General features: G+C 42.6%; 1 protein-coding gene across 8 annotated transcripts in view; it reads left to right on the top strand.

Moving 5' to 3' along the window:
• The window catches only part of LOC140187605 (protein CASP-like), a 622,913-nt gene that overhangs the window by 298,678 nt on the left and 304,427 nt on the right, over nucleotides 1–19,808 (top strand). For all 8 annotated transcript variants that reach the window (XM_072243102.1, XM_072243099.1, XM_072243103.1 and 5 more), the window contains exon 10: nucleotides 413–517. In XM_072243102.1, coding sequence (XP_072099203.1) covers nucleotides 413–517 — 105 coding nt within the window. The remainder of the gene's footprint in view (nucleotides 1–412; nucleotides 518–19,808) is intronic.

The raw sequence follows: 19,808 nt of genomic DNA, 5'->3' as shown, positions 1-19,808 counted from the left end.
TCTCCTGTGGACTTTTTTTGTGCTCTTCCCCTTTTCTGATTTTGAATTCTGCTCTCCCTCCCCACAACAAATAAAATCTCCTTTGGTCTCAACTGTGCAAAAATAAATTGAATAAAATAATCTCCTTCCATTTGTTTTCGCTCTATCTGAAAAATTCACTGAACTGCAACATTAATATCAGCAGGGATTCCTTGCTCCTGGCGTTAAATTGCTGTCATAATCACTCAATTATTTCCTCCTTGTATGGTATAAAATGAATATCCATCACTTGCAGTATTTTCTTTTTACATTTATTAGGTTGACTGTTAAGGAAAATCTGTTATAGTCAGTGGCGCAGAAATTGATTAATGGGTCCATAAAATTTTTTCAGCTGCTCAACAAGTAAGTTTTGTTTTTCTCTCCTTTTTCTCAGAGGGCTGAAGTGGTTCAGAGAGAGGCAGAGTCCTTACGAGAGCAGCTTTCCTCAGCTAACAAATCCCTTCAACTGGCCACTCAGATTCAGAAGGCTCCTGATGTGGTAAGGCATTAAAGAGTATGAATCAAATGAAGGGTCGACTGATAATCACATTTTTCATTTTAAAACAGATTTTCAAACAGCTTTATTAATTCTATTGACAAATCCCTGCGATCTGTTGACTCACAGTTTTGGGTTTTGACGGAGTTAACTTTGGAGGCAGACAGTGAACTGATTGGTATCTTCCGTATACTCTAGAACTCCTATGTTGCAGACCTGAGTGCGACACTTTCTGGATTTAATCACCTCTCTCTAAAGTTGCATCCACCAGGCACTTTGAGTCACGAGTCTCAATTGAGCTGGTTGACGAGGTTCTTTGTGAGCAAGGGACGTTAGTGGGAAGGGACCAATGGGCAAGGGAATCATGGTGGGACCAATCCCTGCGGAAAGTGGAGAGAAGAGGGAGTTAAAAACCAGTTCAGTGGTTGTATCCTTTTGGAGATGACACAAGTTGCAGAGAGTGATGTTTTGGATGTGGAGACTCATTGGGTGGTAGGTAAGGACAAGAGGATCTCTATCCCTTATAAGTCAATGGGAAGATAGGGTGAGCGCGGATGTTTGGGAAAGGGAGATGTGGGCGAGGGAGGATTAATGGTGGAGGAAGGGAAACAATTTGAAGAAGGAGGATATCTCTGATGTCCTGGAAAGGAAAGCTGCATGCTGGGAACAGATGTGGTGGAGATGAAGAAACTGAGAAAAGGGAATAGCGTTTTTATAGAAGGCAGGTTGCAAAGACATATAGTCAAGATAACAATGGGAATCATAGGTCTATAAAAGACATCAACTGACAGTTTCTCTACAGAGGTGGAGATAGAGATTGAGAAAGGGGTTAGAGGTGTCAGAAAAGGACCAAGTAAATTTAAGTAGAGGATGTAAGTTGGAGACAAAATTGATGAAATTGACGAGCTCAGCATGGGTGCAGGTAGCAGGGGATGAGTTGGGGAGTATTACCGGAGAAGGCTTCAATCATGGACTGTTCGACATAGCTATTGAAAAGGCAGATATAGTTGGGGCCCATGGCTATCCCTCCAGTCTGGAGAAAATGGGAGGAGCCGAAAGAAAAATTGTTGAGGATGAAAATGAGATGTGAAATATTCACCTGAAAGAGCTTACAGTAGAAAGGTTTTAATTTTTTTTGTTTTATGTAGATTTGGACAATCACATGGTTGTTTGGTTGAAAAGTAACTAATTTCTGCAGTGTGCTCACCAAGTTGCAGAAAATGGTCTTTGAACCGAAAAAAGTGCAGTCCCTATTATTAGTGAGTTTGTAACAGCTTCACAAATGGATGAACACTTACTTATTAGCAATCATACTATGATTGAGTTTGATGAACTCTGGTTTCAAATCCAAGATTCTTATAGAAGTCAGGAACAAGGCATAAAACTTGTTGCTTTATGATTGTTTCATTAAGAGTTGATAGAATAAGGGAAGTTGAAACAAACAGTGAGAGAGGTTTACTACTTGAAGAGAGAGAAAGTGAAGATGGCACCTAGTATAAAACAGTTTTTTTTTAATATTGAGGTAAGAACAATTCCATTCAAATCTATAGATATGGGTTAACCAATTAAAAAGCACTTAGTCAATACCAAATTACCCAATGAGAGAACACATTCACAGGCTTTAGATGTTTCAGAATGGACAGGGAGGGAGACAAAAGAGGTGGGGCGTGGCACTGCTGATCAGAGATAGTGTACTGGCTACATAAAAGGTGGACATCATGGTGGGATTGTCTACAGAGTCTCTGTGGGTGGAAGTTAGAAACAGGAAGGGGTCAATAACTCTACTGAGTGATTTTTATAGACCACCCAATAGTAACAGGGACACTGACAGCAGATGGGGAGACAGATTCTGGAAAGGTGTAATAATAACAGGGTTGTCATGGTGGGAGATTTCAATTTCCCAAATATTGATCGGCATCTCCCTAGAACAAGGGGTTTTGATAGGGTGGAGTTTGTTAGGTGTGTTCAGGAAGGTTTCCTGACACAATATGGAGATAAGCCTACAAGAGGAGAGGCTGTACTTAATCTGGTATTGGGAAATGAATGTGGTCAGGTGTCAGATCTGTCAGTGGGAGAGCATTTTGGAGATAGTGATCACAATTCTATCTCCATTACCATGGCATTGGAGAGGGATAGGAACAGACAAGTTAGGAAAATGTTTAATTGGAGTAAGGGGAAATATGAAGCCATCTGGAGGAACTTGGAACCATAAATTGGGAACAGATGTTCTCAGGGAAATGTGGCATACATTCAGGGGATATTTGCGTGGCATTCTGTATAGGTATGTTACAATGAGACAGGGAAAGGATGGTGGGGTATAGGAACCGTGGTGTAGAAAGGCTGTTGAAAATCTAGTCAAGAAGAAAAGAAAAGCTTACAAACGGTTTAAAAAATTGGGTAATGATAGAGATCTAGATTATAAGGCTAGCAGGAAGGATCTTTAGAATGAAATTAAGAGAACCATGAGAAGGCCTTGGCAAGCAGGATTAAAGAAAGCTCCAAGGCATTTTACAAGTACGTGAAGAGCAAGAGGATAAGACATGAGAAAATAGGACCAATCAAGTGTGACAGTGGAAAAGTGTGTATGGAACCGGAGGAGATAGCAGAGGTACTTAATGAATACTTTGATTCAGTATTCACTACAGAAAGGAATCTTGGTGATTGTAGGGGTGATTACAGCAGATTGAAAAGCTTGAGAACATAGACATTAAGAAAGAGGATGTGCTGGAGCTTTTGGAAAGCATCAAGTTGGATAAGTCTCCGGGACCGGACGAGATGTACCCCAGGCTACTGTGGGAGGCAAGGGAGGAGATTGCTGAACCTTTGGCAATGATCTTTGCATTATCAATGGGGACGGGAGAGGTTCCGGAGGATTGGAGGGTTGCAGATGTTGTTCCCTTATTCAAGAAAAAGAGTAGAGATATCCCAGGAAATTATAGACCAGTGAGTCTTACTTCAGTGGTGGTAAGTTGATGGAGAAAATCCTGAGAGGCAGGATTTATGAACATTTGGAGAGGCATAATATAATTAGGAATAGTCAGCATCGCTTTGTCAAGAGCAGTTCATGCCTTATGAGCCTGATTGACTAAACATGTTGATGAAGGTACAGTAGTAGATGCAGTGTGTATGGATTTCAGCAAGGTAGTTGATAAGGTACCCCTTGCAAGGCTTATTGAGAAAGTAAGGAAGCATGGGATCCAAGAGGACCTTGCTTTGTGGATCTAGAACTGGCTTGCACTCAGAATGCAAAGAGTGGTTGTAGACGGGTCATATTCTGCATGGAGATTGGTGACCAGTGGTGCGCCTCAGTAACCCCCTTTGTAATTTTTATGAATGGCCTGGATGAGGAAGTGGAGGGATGGGTTAGTAAATTTACTGATAGCACAAAGTTTGGGGGTATTGTGGATAGTGTGGAGGGCTGTCAAACATTACTGTGGGACATTGATAGCATGCAAAACTGGGCTGAGAAGTGGCAGATGGAATTCAACCCAGATAAGTGTGAGGTGGTTCATTTTGGTAGGTCAAGTATGATGGCAGAATATATTATTAATGGTAAGACTCTTGGCAGTGTGGATGATCAGAGGGATCTTGGGGTCCATAGGACATAGGACACTCAAAGCTACTGCGCAGGTTGACTCTGTGGTTAAGAATGCATATGGTGCATTTGCCTTCATCAAACGTGAGATTGAGTTTAAGAGGCAAGAGGTAATATTGCAGCTATATAGGACCCTGGTCAGACCCCACTTGGAGTACTGTGCACAGTTCTTGTCAGCTCACTACAGGCAGGATGTGGAAACTATAGAAAGGATGCAAGGAGATTTACAAGGATGTTGCCTGGATTGGGGAGCATGCCTTATGAGAATAGGTTGAGTGAACTCGGCCTTTTCTACTTGGAGCAGCGGAGGATGAGAGATGTGGTGAAGGATGATTGCTTTACAATGAGCCAGGAACTGTGTACAGTAAAGTTGGCCAATGTACTTGTGGGTGAAACAACTGTAGAACAATGGGAGATATTGATAAAGGAGCTCAGTGACGCAGGGTCACTTATACTCCCAAAAGACAAGTGAGCTTGTTGCCAAAACAAAACTTACTGGACTGCTGAATGTGGGATAAGCCAAATGGAGAATGTATAGAAAAGGCAAAACTAATGCAGATCTTGAAGACTGGCAGCATGCAAAAATGCAAAAGTAGCTGTTTTGGATCTCCAGATATGGATTTGTTTTCAACTTTAAAAGAAATTTTGAAAAATACATAATTGGAAGGATATAAGAGGACTTATGGTTCAGGTGTTGGTTGATGGGACTGGGGAAAATAATAGTTCATCATGGACTAGATGGACTAAGGAATATGTTTCTGTGATGTAGAAAAGCAGAAAGAGAGCAAAAGGCCCTTGGAACAGAAGTCCTTCTGAAGGGCCTCAACCCGAAATGTTGACTGTGGAGTCCTGCTAAAGGGTCTTGTCCTGAAACATCGACTGTACTTTTTTCCACAGATGTTGCCTGGCCTGTTAAGTTCCTCTAGCATTTTGTGTGTTGCTTGGATTTCCAGCATCTGCACATTTCTGTTGTTTGTGATTGGACCAGAAGTATTGAATTCTGTTGCCTTTTCCTGGACACTGCCTGACCAGTTGAGTGCAGGAATTTCTAGTCTTTGATTTTCAGATTTTTCATTTTTGCAAACCTCTCTTTGAACATGAACTTTTCTTATGATTGGAAAAACTGTGATGTCATTCAGCTATTTAAAGCATAGAGAGAGAAAGAGCACAAATTATGGATTTAATATTCTACCAACGTCGCTATTAAATGAACAACAGCAATATGGCAATGAATGTCTGTTTTTCAGACTGATTGAATCATACTGAGTTTGTTGTATATTAATGACTTGAATCTTGGTGAACACAATTATTTAACATGGACAGAAAGAATGGAAAAGGAATGTGAAGTAGACTTGTAACTTAAGATTGGTGTAAGGATTCTAAATAGCAATGACTTTTTCTGCAGAAAGACAAGTTTAATGAGGAAAGTTTAAAAGATGGAAATGATAGAAAGTGGGAACAAAAGATACCCCTGGGTGTACTTTGCAGGTATCTTAGTAGCAAGGAGAGAATTCAACAAGAAATGAACAATTTTGGTTTTCATCTTGTTAAGCGGAGAAGACTAAAGAGTGACCGATGACTTAAACCGATAGAACATTTTGATAAAGTGGCTACTGAAGGAATTCTTCTGCATGTGTGGAAAAGTAGTGTGAAAGTCATCAAGACAAAATGGTGACTGAGAATCAGAAGGAACTTCTTTTGCTCAGAGTGGTGAGGATGTGGAATTCTTCACTACAGGGAATAAATGTGGCAAATGGTACAGATGCACATAAGGTGTGACTGAAAAAGCACTTAGAGAGTTATGCTGATGGACTTCAAAGACGGAAGTTGGGAGGCTCAAATGGAGTTTATGAGAACATGCTTTATTGGTATTGGAAGGATGGCAATAATCGTGGGCTACCCTCCAGTGCATCCTTGGACTATGTCAACTATTGACACTATTTTTCGATGTGCGTAAGGCATTTCCATGTATGCTACAATGTGCATAGGACAAATAGAACATAATCTAATATTATCTAAACATCAGCCTGGACAAGTTGGATAAAATTGTCTATGACAGTAATATACATTCTGTCCTATGTAATCCTAAGTCAATAAAACCATCGTGTGGCCATGATGGTTATAATGGCCAGGATCACATGTTAATGGGCAAACAAATTCATAAATTTTTTTTGGTAGGAAGAATTTGTAGAATGCAGTATGTAGTGTGTACAATGTGGAATAAAATAGGGAATAGGCTATTATGACTTTATTTTGTGTCGATGTGTAATAAAGTAATCTCAATAAAAGATGGAAAAGTGATTTCAGCATGACACAAGTTGATATTTATGTTGAGAGTAAAGCAATTTAGTGAAAGAAGTTTCTTCAAATTACATAAACTGGGTACATAGAAATGAGGAATGAATTGTCAATGATAGATGTAGCAGATTAGATTAGAAGGTTTGCCAGTTGATAAATGATTGTTTTAAAAGGAACATTTCACAGTACTCAGTAAATACACATTGCAAAGAGAAATAAACGTATATGGAAAACTCAGTAGTAATAATAATATTTAATCATCCCTTATGTTACTTCTAAGCAGTGAAGTACCCAAATTTATGCAAGTGGAGTATTTGCTGTATATCATCCCAATGTGAGGATAGTTCATGCAGTCCCATTCCCTCCCTTCACTCCAAAGCCTTGCATATTATTTTGTATAAGGGGATTGTTCAATTAATTTTTGAATGTTGTAATCCCCAATACTACTTGCTGAAATTAAGTTTGATGATTGGGGAAGTTTAGAACCAGCCATTGAAGATTGAAAAAACAAATTATTCAAGTGGTTGAGGGTAGAATATAAGAAAAAGACTGTAATGCTTCTGTAAACCACATAAATAGGAAGAAAGGTGAAGATATGTTGCTTACTCTATGTCAGAGGTAGGAAGAACTATATAAACAACGAAGAACTGGCTGAGGTATTTAGAAATATTTTGTTTGTCATGACTATGGGAAGTATAAATGTAGTAGAAATTATGTGAAATTAAGACATGAAAGTGAAAAGGTCAAAGTAATTATTATTGCTTTAGAGAAGGGTTAAGCAAATCACCTGGACATTATGCCACAGCTACCAGGGTGGCAGCTACAACAAGGAAAAATTGTTCTAGAACAATCTTACCAAACTGGAAAGTAGGGAAATAAAACATAGAACATTACTGTACAGTGCAGGCTGTTCTGCCTGTGATATTGTGTTGACCCTTTAACCTACTCTAACGTTAATCTCTTACATCCTACATAGCCCCTCATTTTTCTTTCATCCATGTGCCACTCTAAGTTTTCTTAAATGTCCATTATGTATCTGCCTTTGCCACCATCCCTAACAGGGCCTTCCATGCACTCAACACTCCATGTATTACCTCTGACATCCCCACTATACTTTTTTCCAATTACTTTAAAGTTATGCCCCCTTGTTTTATGCCACTATTTGGCTATTTAGCTATTTTAGCCCTGGGGGAAAATGTAAACTGCCTATCCTCTAAATCTATGTCTCTTATTATCTTGTACACCTCTTATCAAGTCACCTGTCACCCTCCTACATTCCAAAGAGAAAATTCTTAGCTCACTTAACCTGGCCTCATAAGACATGCTCTCTAATCCAGGCAACATCCCAGTAAATATCCTCTCTGCACCTTCTGTAAAACTTCCCCATTCTTCTGATAATGTGGCACCTAGAACTGAACACAATTTTCCAAGTGTGCTCTAACCACGGTTTTATAGAGCTGCAACATTACCTTGCAGCTCTCCAGCTCAATCCTTCAGCTAATGAAGGTCAACACAATTCTTAAAAACCATATCAACTTGCACTGCGTCTTTGAGAGATCTTTGCATGTAAACCCCAAAAACACTCTGTTCATCTACACTGGTAAGAATCTTGTCATTAACTCTGTATTCTGCCTCAACTTCAATCTTCCAAATTGAATCACTGCAGACTTTTCTGGGTTGAACTCCACCTGCTAATTCTCAGACCAGCTCTGCATCTTGTCAATGTCCCTTTGCAACCTATGACAACCTTCCACACTATTCACAGCTCCTCTAATTGAACTACCATCTGGAAACTTACTAACCCATCCTTATGGAACACCACTGGTTACTAATCTCCAGACAGAATTTTTTCTATCTGGAACCACCTATGGGCAAGCCAGTTCTGAATCCATACAGCCAAATTTCCCTGGATCCATGCCCCCTGACCTTCTGTATTAGTCTAACTTTGGTGAACCTTATTGAATGCCTTCCTAAAATCCATTTCCACCATATCCAGTGCTCTACCTTCATCAACGTGCTTTGTCATATCCTCAAATAATTCAGTCAGACTTGAGAGACATGAGCTGTCCCTCACATAAGCCATGCTGACTATCCCTAATCAAACTATGCTTCACCAAATACTTGCAAATCCTGTCTCTACGGATCTTTTCCAGAAATTTACCCGCCATTGAAGTAAGATTAAATGGTTTGAATTCCCAGGATTACCTCTACTCGCTTTGTTGAACAAAGAAGTATACTTTATACTTTATTGTCGCCAAACAGTTGATACTAGAATATGCAATCATCATAGCGATATTTGATTCTGCGCTTCCCGCTCCCTGGATTACAAATCTTTATACACTTCATTGTCGCCAAACAATTAGACCATAAGACCATAAGACAAAGGAGCAGAAACTGGCCATTCGGCCCATCGAGTCTGCTAGAATTGATACTAGAATGTACAATCATCACAGCGATATTTGATTCTGTGCTTCCCAGTCCCTGGATTACAAATATTAAATATTAAAAATAGTAAACAATTAGTACACATTAAAAATTTAAGTTATAAATCATAAATAGAAAATAGAAAAATGGAAAGTAAGGTAGTGCAAAAAAACCAAGAGGCAGCTCCGGATATTTGGAGGGTACGGCCCAGATCCGGGTCAGGATCCGTTCAGCAGTCTTATCACAGTTGGAAAGAAGCTGTTCCCAATTCTGGCCGTATGAGTCTTCAAGCTCCTGAGCCTTCTCCCGGAGGGAAGAGGGACGAAAAGTGTGTTGGCTGGGTGAGTCGTGTCCTTGATTATCCTGGCAGCACTGCTCCGACAGCGTGCGGTGTAAGGTGAGTCCAAGGACGGAAGATTGGTTTGTGTGATGTGCTGCACCGCGTTCACGATCTTCTGCAGCTTCTTTCCATACCAGGTTGTGGTGCACCCTAGAAGAATGTTTTCAACGGTGCATCTATAAAAATTAGTGAGGGTTTTAGAGGACAGGCCAAATTTCTTTAGTTTTCTCAGGATTCTCCAGGTGTTCTAAGGAGGAATGTAGGGCCAGAGAGATGGCATCTGCGTTGACCTGTTGCTCCGGTAGGCGAATTGCAAAGTGTCGAGGTTGACCGGTAGGCTGTGGTTGATGTGTGCCATAACCAATTGCTCGAAGCACTTCATAGCAATTGATGTCAGAGCCACAGGTCAATAGCCATTCAGGCATGCCACCTTGCTCTTCTTCAGCACTGGGATTATCATTGCCTTCTTAAAACACGAAGGGATCTTAGACTGAAGCAAGGAGCAGTTGAAGATGTCAGCAAACACTCCAGCTAGCTCGCTTGCACAGGCCCGGAGAACCCGTCCTGGGACGCCATCTGGGCCCGTCGCCTTCCTTAGATTTATCTTCAGGAAGGCCCTTCTAACGTCCTCCTCGGTGACGATGAATCTAGATGCCACCAGGTCCGGTTCATCCAGAGGGAGCGGGACGCTCCTCTTCTGTTCGAATCTTGCGTAGAATACGTTAAGTTCGTCAGGAAGAGAAGCACCACAGTTATTGGTATTCCCAGCCTTTTCTTTGCACCCAATGATCTCATTTAGAACCTGTCATAGTCTACTGGCATCCCTCTGGTTAGCCTGGGCTTCCAACTTGGCTTGATATTGCCTCTTGTTGCCCTTAATGGCTTTCCAGAGTTCACGCCTGGATTCCATGCAGTGACTGGTATCCCCGGACCTAAAAGCCACAGCTCTAGCCTTTAAAAGGGACTTGACCTCATAATTCATCCAAGGTTTCCAGTTAGGGAATACCCGGATCATCTTGCGAGACACACAGTCCTCCGTGCATTTCCAAATAAAGTCCGTAACAGCTGAGGCATACTCATCGAGGTTAGCTGCCGAGTCCTTGAATACTAACCAGTCCACCGATTCAAAGCAGTCACGGATGACCTCATCCGTTTCCTCCGTTCAATGCAACACTACTATTGACACCGTGATCTCCCGCTTCAGTTTCTGTTTGTAAACCGGGAGGAGGAGTATGGCCTGATGGTCCGATTTTCCGAAGTGAGGTTGTGGGGCGGAACGGTAGGCATCCTTGACTGCTGTGCAGCAGTAGTCAAGTATATTCGGGCCTCTAGTGGGGCAAGAGACATGTTGGTATAACTTTGGCAGTGCATTTCTGAGGTTGGTCTGGTTAAAGTCCCCGGCTGTAATGAGCAAAGCCTCCGGATATCTGGTCTCAAGTTCACTGATGTTGGCATACAGTATGTTCAGAGCACACTCTACGTTCGCCCGGGGGGGGAATGTAGACCGCTGTCAGTATGACCGAGGTGAATTCCCATGGCAGATAGTAGGGATGGCACTTCACCGACAGGTGTTCCAGGTCCGGGCTGCAGGAGCTCGTCAGTGCCACTGTGTCCGAGCACCACGCAGTGTTGATCGGTAGGCAGACACCACCTCCCCTCGTCTTGCCCGAAGACGCCATGCGATCCATCTGATGGATTGAAAGTCCCTCCGGTCAGATGGCACAGTCGGGGGTGGCAGGGGAGAGCCAGGTCTCGGTGAAACAGGATACACAGCAGTTCTGCATCTCCCTGTAGTAGATGAGTCTCCCTTTTAAGATCATCCACCTTGTTTTCTATGGCTTGCACATTAGCTAGTCGGACGTTCCATGTCTGGTCGAGTAACGGGGGAGGCTCCGTTGCCACTTCCAGTTGCTGGGGGCCCAGGCTGTCAATTGGGTCGGGCCCCGAAGCCGACACTTAATCCCAGAGGGTTGGGTCCCTGGCTGAAACAAGTCTGTGAGCTGAGTCACGGTTGCGGAGGCCTCCACTCCAGCCGAGCCTCAGGCTCGATTTCCAAGGTCGGCGGCGGAGGCCTCACTTCCAGCAGCTGTGGATGGCCACCAATGGGGCTTTACGGTCGTTGCTCTGGGGAATCGTCTGGGGCACCTTGAGGTCTCCGCCGTCACTTCTGTGTTGTCTGTTCCGGAGGGGTGCTGGTCGGAATGGGCCGTGTTGCCAAGCGCTCCGGCACGGTAGCAGACAGCGGGTCTCCGGGAACATGGTGGGCTTCGTTGGTTGGGTCCAGGTGCGGTCCGGACTTTAAGAAGCAATTCTAGCGCGGTGGTCTCCAGCTGGGTCAGTAGCTTCGCCAGGGTGTTGTTGATCTTGATCTTGGTAGATTGGAGGTTTAGAAGGGTTTCTCGGGTATACAGGATAGTGGAGAGGGCAGTTTGCTCGGGAGAGCACGTGCAGTTACCAGTTACCGGCGCCATCTTTAGCGGATGATAGTAAATATTAAAAATTTAAATTATAAATCATAAATAGAAAATAGAAAACTGGAAAGTAAGGTAGTGCAAAAAAACCGAGATGCAGGTCCGGATATTTGGAGGGTATGGCCCAGATCCGGGTCAGGATCCGTTCATCAGTCTTATCACAGATGGAAAGAAGCTGTTCTCAAATCTGGCCGTACGAGCCTTCTCCAGGAGGGAAGTGGGACGAAAAGTGTGTTGACTGGGCACCCTCCAGTCACCTTTTACTACTCCTGTGGGAAATGAGGACGCAAAGATCATCACCAGAGATTCGGCAATCTCTTCCCTCACTTTTCGTTGTAACCTCAGGTATATCCCGTTCGATCCAGTGACTTATCTAGCACAGTTACAAAATGTAGTCCAGTTACTCAAGAAGAGGAGAGGGAGATAATATTACAAACTCTAGATGGGATAACCTACCATCAAATTTTGGGGAATGTTAAAATTAGTTATAAAGTTGAGATAGCAGGGTGCTTAGAAAATCACGATGTTATTAGATAATGACAGAGGAATTATGGAAAGAATTGTTTTCTGTTTTCTGGGAAATCAATAGAAATATGTTGGGTAAATAAGGGTTAATGGATTTTGAAGTAATATGAAATAATTGATTAAAGAAAGGAAAATAAAAGTCAATTCAACTTATACTCAACGTCAGTAATACGAAGGAGCTGATTATGGACTTCAGGAAGGGTAAGACGAAGGATCATAGAGAGGTCAGAAGTGGAGAGAGGGAGCAGTGTCAAGTTCCTGGGTGTCAAGACATCTGAAGACCTAACCTGGTCCCAACACATCAATGCAGTTATAAAGAAGGCAAGACAGCAACTATACTTCATTAGGAGTTTGAAGAGATTTGGCATGTCAACAAATACACTCAAAAACTTGTATAGATGTTCCCTGGCGAGCATTCTGACAGGCTGCGTCACTGTCTGGTATGGGGGATGGGGAGGACTTCTGCACAGGACCAAAAGAAGCTTTGAGGGTTGTATATTTAGTTGGCTGCGACTTGGGTGCTAACCTACAAAATACCCAGGACATCCCAAGGATCAGTGTCTCAGAAGGGCAGCGTACAGAAGCCTGAAGGCACACATAGCGATTCAGGGACAGCTTCTTCCCCTCTGCCATCCGATTCCTAAATGGACATTGAACCCACGAACACTACCTCACTTTTCTAGTATGTATTATCTCTGTTTTTTGTATGATTTTTAATCTATCAATATAAGTGTACTGTAATTGATTTATTTATTTATTATTAGTATTTTCCCCCCTTCTATATTATGTATTGCATTGAACTGCTGCTGCTAAGTTAACAAATTTCACGACACGTGCTGATTCTGATTATTATTCTGAATTTGATCATGTGACGTGTTTCAAGGGGGATGCCAAAAAAATCTCAGTGCTAGACACTCAAGTATTTATGATTTATATGAAAGGCATACAGCTCTGGTTGTCTCATTATAGGGAGGACGTAGAAGCTTTAGAGAAAGTGCAGAGATTTACCGGGATGCTTCCAGGACTAGAGGGCATGTCTTGTGAAGATAGGTTGAATGAGCGAGGACTTTTTTCTTTTGAGTGAATGAGGATGAGAGGCTCTTCTGGTAAGATGGTGGCATGCTCAGATACAGCAGCCTCTATGGGGCCACCCAAAGAAGTTATTGGCTTTTTTACAATCGCAAGACACTGCTGTCTGTCCTATCACTGAGTTGGTCATTGGTGGAGGAACTAGAAGAGCTGGACTTGGTGCAGACTGTGTTGCTGCCTGCTATAGAGAAGCGTTGGAGTTACGAAGGCAGCGTGCAGTCTAATAACAAGTGGTTGCCTTTGTCATTTTTCTTGTGATTACAAGACCCTGTTGGATATAGGTAAAATGTGGAATGCTACAAGCCCAGTTCATTGGTTTTATTGGCAGGGCCGATGCTGGTGATGCTGCGTGGCCTTAGATGTAGCATGGATGTGCCGCGTCATCACCTGTTTGCAGCCACTCAGGAGAGAATCATCTGAGTCGGTCCCCAGAGACAGTGTGGCATGATGCTCTGTTGGTGTCGGTGCTATTCTCCAGTGTTTGCTCGTTGGAAAACAAGTTGAATTGTGGTCTGCATACTGCTGCAGGCTTGCCCCTGCCAACAATATTCATGGACTTGGGCTGTATTTTTTGTGTGACTGAATGTTTACTGCTATCTTATAAGTGCCTTGTGCTGTGTATGAATGTTTGGACTGTGTTTTGCACCTTGGACCTATGGCTGTGTTCATGGATATTCATGTATGGTTGAATGACAATTAAAACTGAATTTGATAGAAGTGTACTAGTTGATAAGAGGCATAGCTAGAATGGATAGCCAGAGAAGTGGGAACGGCTGATACAAGGGAGCATAATTTTCAGAATTTTGCAGGAAAGTATAAAGAGGATGTCAGATCTAATTTCGTTACCCACCTTCTTATTCTGGCTTCTTTATCCATTCTTTCCAGTTCTGATAAAGAGACTTGGCTAGAAATTGAGTGGCTATTGCTTTCCATAAATGTTGCCTGACCTGTGGAGTTGCTCGAGCATTTTGTGTGTGTTGTACTGTTCTGTGAAAGGCAATATTTTATGTTAAAGATTTCTTGCTGGTTGGAAAAGTGACACCAAGTGTTAACTAGGACTATTCAATGCCAGACTTAGCCCGGACCTGGACTGTAAGCTGAATTCTGCTCTCAACATCAAGAAGTGAAAGTGCCATCAGTTTCTTAATGTTGAAGAAGTTTAGCCAGTAATGCTGGCTGTGCCACCAATGCTCCTATACTCTAATGAAAGTAATTTGAATGGGTAAGTGGATAGAATGACGCATAATGGGAAAAATATAATATGTAGGAAAACAGAAGAAACAGATACATTTTTAAGTGATAAGAAACTAATAAGTGATAAATAATTACTGTGAAATTCAGGATAACTCAAATCACAAAATTGAATTGCAAATGCAGTTGATTGGACATTGATGCAAAGGAATTTGAGTAAGAGGAAAGAAGTGATGCTGCTTTTGTAACAGGACCATATTGGAATTGGTTTGTTATTGGCACATACTGAGGTACAGTGAAAAGCTTGTTTTGCGTACTTTTGATACTGATCAAATCATTACACAGTGCATTGGTGTAGAAGAAAGTAAAATAATAAGAGAATGCAGAATGAGTTATAACAGCTACAGAAGCAAAATCAAGTTTAATGTCATTGGCATTTGTCATGAAATTTGTTCTTTTGCAGCAGCAGTATATTGCAGTACATAGCAATAAAACTAAATTACAATAAGAAGTACGGTTGCAAGAAAATGTTTGTGAACTCTTTGCAATTACTTGTTTTTCTGCATTAATTACTCATAAAATGTGCTCTGAATGGCCTAATTCTACTCCTGTGTCTTATGGTTTTAAGATCATAACGAGGTAGATTGTATGGTCATCTTATTGTACTAGGGATTGATTCAATAGTGTTACAACAACATGGTAAAAACTGTTCAAAAGTGATCTCCAGACATAAGGAAGAACATTATCTGGCCTGGATGTGATGTGGGTTAAATTCATTCACTTGATGGCAGAGTTGAGGGGCTTAAATATGATTGGAAATTCAGGAACAATTTCTAGGTCTTTTGCTCTAGTTTAGATGCTGTGAAATAGTGATTCTGTTTCTGTGTACCTGCTGAGTATTTACAATGTTTTGTTTTCATATTCTGCAGGGATTCAGAAATGCATGGAGTAGACTGTTCCCCTACTTTCCTAAGTCTGGAGCAAAGCTCCACAGAAGGGTCCACTATTTAGTATTAGGATGAAGAAAATTTGTGTTATTCACATAGGGGGTTATAAATCTTTGGAATTCTGTCTCAGAGGTCAAAATCTGATTAGATTTAAGATCAACAGATTGTTGGGTACTAAGGACATTAGGCCGGAAGGTAAATTTGAGGAAGTTCAAGTTTATTGTCATCGAACTCTACATATATACAACCAAAGAAAACAATGTTCCTCCTGACCATGGTGTATCCACGATACATATATCACACACAACACAGAGAACAAAATATTACCTGCAATAAGATAGTGAAATACAATTCAAAATGCGTGAGAAATGCACAGCACAGGTAAACAGTAAACAGATCGCTGTCCTAGTGACAAAACCTTGGTCGTGGCTAGGTATTCAATCAGCTCGCAGCCTGGGCTAAGAAACTGTTATCCAATCTGATACCCCTCGTCCTGATGTTCCTATACCTCCTCCCTGATGCATGGATGGCAAGGATCCTCATGAATGCCTCGGGCCCTTTGCATACGATGCTCCCAGTAGACATCACAGACAGGGGGTGTAGAACCCAGTGGTCCCCTCGGCGGGTTTTACTATCCTCTGTAGAGTCTTTTGATCCAATGCCTGGCAGCTTCCGTATCACAAAATGATGCAATTAGACAGGACTATCGATGCTCCTGTAGGAAGTTGTTAGATTGCGGGCAGAGAGCCTTGCATGCCTCAATCATTTCTGTGTCTTCTTGACTAGTGAGGAGCTGTTGTGGTCCAGGTTAGATCATCTGTTATGTGCACACCAAGGAACGTTGTGCTCTTCACTCTCTCCACAGCAGAGCCATGGAGCCATTGTTGTGCAATGGAGAGTGGTCAACCCATGCCTCCCTAAAGGCCACAATTATCTCTTTTGGTTTGCCATGTTGAGACCCATGTTGTTTTCTCAGAGCATTTGACAAGTCTCTCTACCTTCTCTCTGTACACCAAATCATCACTGTTGCCTACGAGGCCAACCATTGTTATCATCAGCTAACCTGATGCGATTTGAGGTGGATCTGGCAGTGCAGTTGTGAGTCAGCAGTGTGAACAGCAACGCTGAGCACATAGCCTCGGGTGGGGTGGGGGGGGGGAGCAGTGCTCAGCATAATGGAACCCGAAATATTGCTGCCAACTTGGACTGACTGAGGTCTTACCATCAAGAAGTCCAAGATCCATTTACAGAGACGCATGTGAAGTCCCAACAAGGACAGTGTACCTACCAGCCTCAGAGGGAGGAAGGTGTTAATCGCCGTCCTGGCGTGTGAGGCATTGTTTTCCAGGTGGGACTGGACAGAGTGGCGGGCCAAGGCACTGGTTCATCAATGAACTGGTTTGAGCAGTCTAATATGGACGAAAGGTGGGATTTTATATGGTCCATTGCCACTGGGCAGTAATCACTTAGGGCAGTTACTGTTGTTCTCTTGGGCACCAGAATTATTGTGGTTGCCTTGAAGTGGACAGTTGCAAAGAGATGTTAAAGATGTCCATTAAGACATCTATTAGATAGGCCGCACAATTTCTCAGCACCTGACCAGTTACGTTGTTTGGCCGCTAAGCTTTGCATAGGTTTACCCTGGCTAGGATCCTCCTCATTTTGGCTGCAGCCAGACAGGATGAATGTTCCTTAGGGGGAGAAGGGGGGTCTTCTTCACTGTCACATCATTCATTATGTCAGATTGTGTGCATGGAAGGGACTCAGCATACCAGAATGGGAGATGTCGCTGTCATTGACAGTGCAGGATGGACTTTAATCTGATATGGTTTGTTTACATTGTGCTGTGTGTTCCTGTGTCACAAAAGTGTCTGTAAATTTTCTGTGAGTACTTTCGCTTTGCCTTTTGATGGCATGATAGAATGCAGCTCTTGCTGACCTTAGAACCGTTTTATTCCCTGATCCGAAGGCAGCGTCCCAATCCCTAAGCAGTGCACAAGCCTGTGCAGTCAGTCATGAAGGAAAATATAGAAACATAGAAAACCTATGGCACAAGACAGGCTCTTTGGCCCACAAAGCTGTGCCGAACATGCCCTTACCTTAGAAATTACCTAGGGTTACCCATAGTCCTCTATTTCTCTAAGCTCCATGTACCTGTCCAGGAGTCTCTTAAAAGACCCTATTGTATTCGCCTCCACCACCATCGCCAGCAGCCCATTCCGCGTTCTCATCACTCTACATAAAAAACTTATCCCTGATATCTCCTCTCTACCTACTTCCAAGCAGCTAAAAACTGTGCCCTCTCATGCTAGCCACTTCAACCCTGGGAAAAAGTCTCTGACTATCCCACGATCAATGCCTCTCATCATCTTATACACCTCCATCAGGTCACCTCTCATCCTCCGTCGCTCCAAGGAAAAAAGGCCGAGTTCACTCAATCTATTCTCATAAGGCATGCTCCACAATCCAGGCAACATAGAAACACAGAAACATAGAAAACCTACAGCACATTACAGGCCATTCACCCCACAAAACTGTGCTGAACATGTCCTTACCTGAGAATTTACTTAGGGTTACTCATAGCCCTCTATTTTTCTGAGCTCCATATAACTGTCCAGGATTCTCTTAAAAAACCCTATCATATCCGCCTCCACCATTATCGTCGGCAGCCTATTCCACGCACTCACTCTCTGCGTAAAAAACTTACCCCTGATATCTCCTCTGTACCTACTTCTAAGCACCTTAAAATTGTGCCTTCTCGTACTAGCCATTTCAGCCCTGGGAAAAAGCCTCTGATTATCCACACAATCAATGGCTCTCATCATCTTATACACCTCTATCAGGTCACCTCTCATCCTCTGTCGCTCCAAGGAGAAAAGACTGAGTTCACTCAACCTATTCTCATAAGTCATGCTCCCCAATCCAGGCAACATCCTTGTAAATCTCCTCTGCACCCTTTCTATGGTTTCCACATCCTTCCTATATTTGATCTGGGTCCTATATAGCTGCAACATTACTCTCAGCTTCTAAACTCAATCCCACGATTGATGAAGGCCAATGCAGGCATGCATTCTTAATCACAGAGTCAACCTGCGCAGCAGCCTTGAGTATCCTATGGACTTGGACCCCAAGATCCCTCTGATCCTCCACACTGCCAAGATTCTCACCGTTAATACTATATTCTGTCATCATATTTGACCTACCAAAATGAACCACCTCAGACTTATCTGGGTTGAACTCCATTTGCCAGGTCTCAGCCTATTTTTGCATCCTATCAATGCCCCACTTTAACCTCTGACAGCCCTCCACACTATCCACAACACCTCCAACCTTATCAGCAAATTTACCAACCCATCCCTCTACTTCTTCATCCAGGTTATTTATAAAGATCATAAAGAGTAGGGGGTCCCAGAACAGATCCCTGAGACACACCACTGGTGACTGACCTCCATGCAGACCTGTCTACAACCACTCTTTGCCTTCTGTGGGCAAGCCAGTTCTGGATCCACAAAGCAATGTCCCCTTGGATCCCATGCCTCTTTACTTTCTCAATAAGCCTTGCATAGGTACTTTGTCAAATGCCTTGCTCAAATCCATATACACTACATCTACTGCTCTACCTTCATCAATGTGTTTTGTCACATCCTCAAAAATTCAATCAGGCTCGTAAGGCATGACCTGCTTTTCACAAAGCCATGTTGACTATTCCTAATTATATTATGCCTCTCCAAATGTTCATAAATCCTGCCTCTCAGGATCTTCTTCATCAACTTACCAACCACTGAAGTAAGGCACACTGGTCTATAGTTCCCTGGGCTATCTCTACTCTCTTTCTTGAAAAATTGTACAACATCCACAACCCTCCTATCCTTCGGAACCTCTCCCGTCCCCATTGATCATCGCCAGAGGCTCAGCAATCTCCTCCCTCGCCTCCCACAGTAGCCTGGGGTACACCTCATCTGGTCCCGGTGACTTATCCAACTTGATGCTTTCCAAAAGCTCCTACATATCCTCTTTCTTAACGTCTATATACTTAAGCTTTTCATTCCGCTGTAAGTCATCCCTACAATCGCCAAGATCTTTTTCCATCGTGAATACTGAAGCAAAGTACTCATTAAATACCTCTGCTATCTCCTCCGGTTCCATACACACTTTTCCACTGTCACACTTGGTTGGTCCTATTCTCTCAAGTCTTATCCTCTCGCTCTTAACATACTTGTAGAATGCCTTGAGGTTTTCCTTTATCCTGTCCACCAAGACCTTCTCGTGGCCCCTTCTGGCTCTCCTGATTTCTTTCTTGAGCTCTTTCCTGCTAGCCCTATAATCTCCTAGCTCTCTGTCATTACCTAGCTTTGTGAACCTTTTGTAAGCTCTTCATTTCTTCATGACTGGATTTATAATAGCCTTTATACAT

Source organism: Mobula birostris, chromosome 25, assembly GCF_030028105.1.
Source record: "Mobula birostris isolate sMobBir1 chromosome 25, sMobBir1.hap1, whole genome shotgun sequence".
Classification (NCBI taxonomy): Eukaryota; Metazoa; Chordata; class Chondrichthyes; order Myliobatiformes; family Myliobatidae; genus Mobula; species Mobula birostris.
Note: the sequence above shows the minus strand (reverse complement) of the source record. Positions and strands in the feature narration are given on the sequence as shown.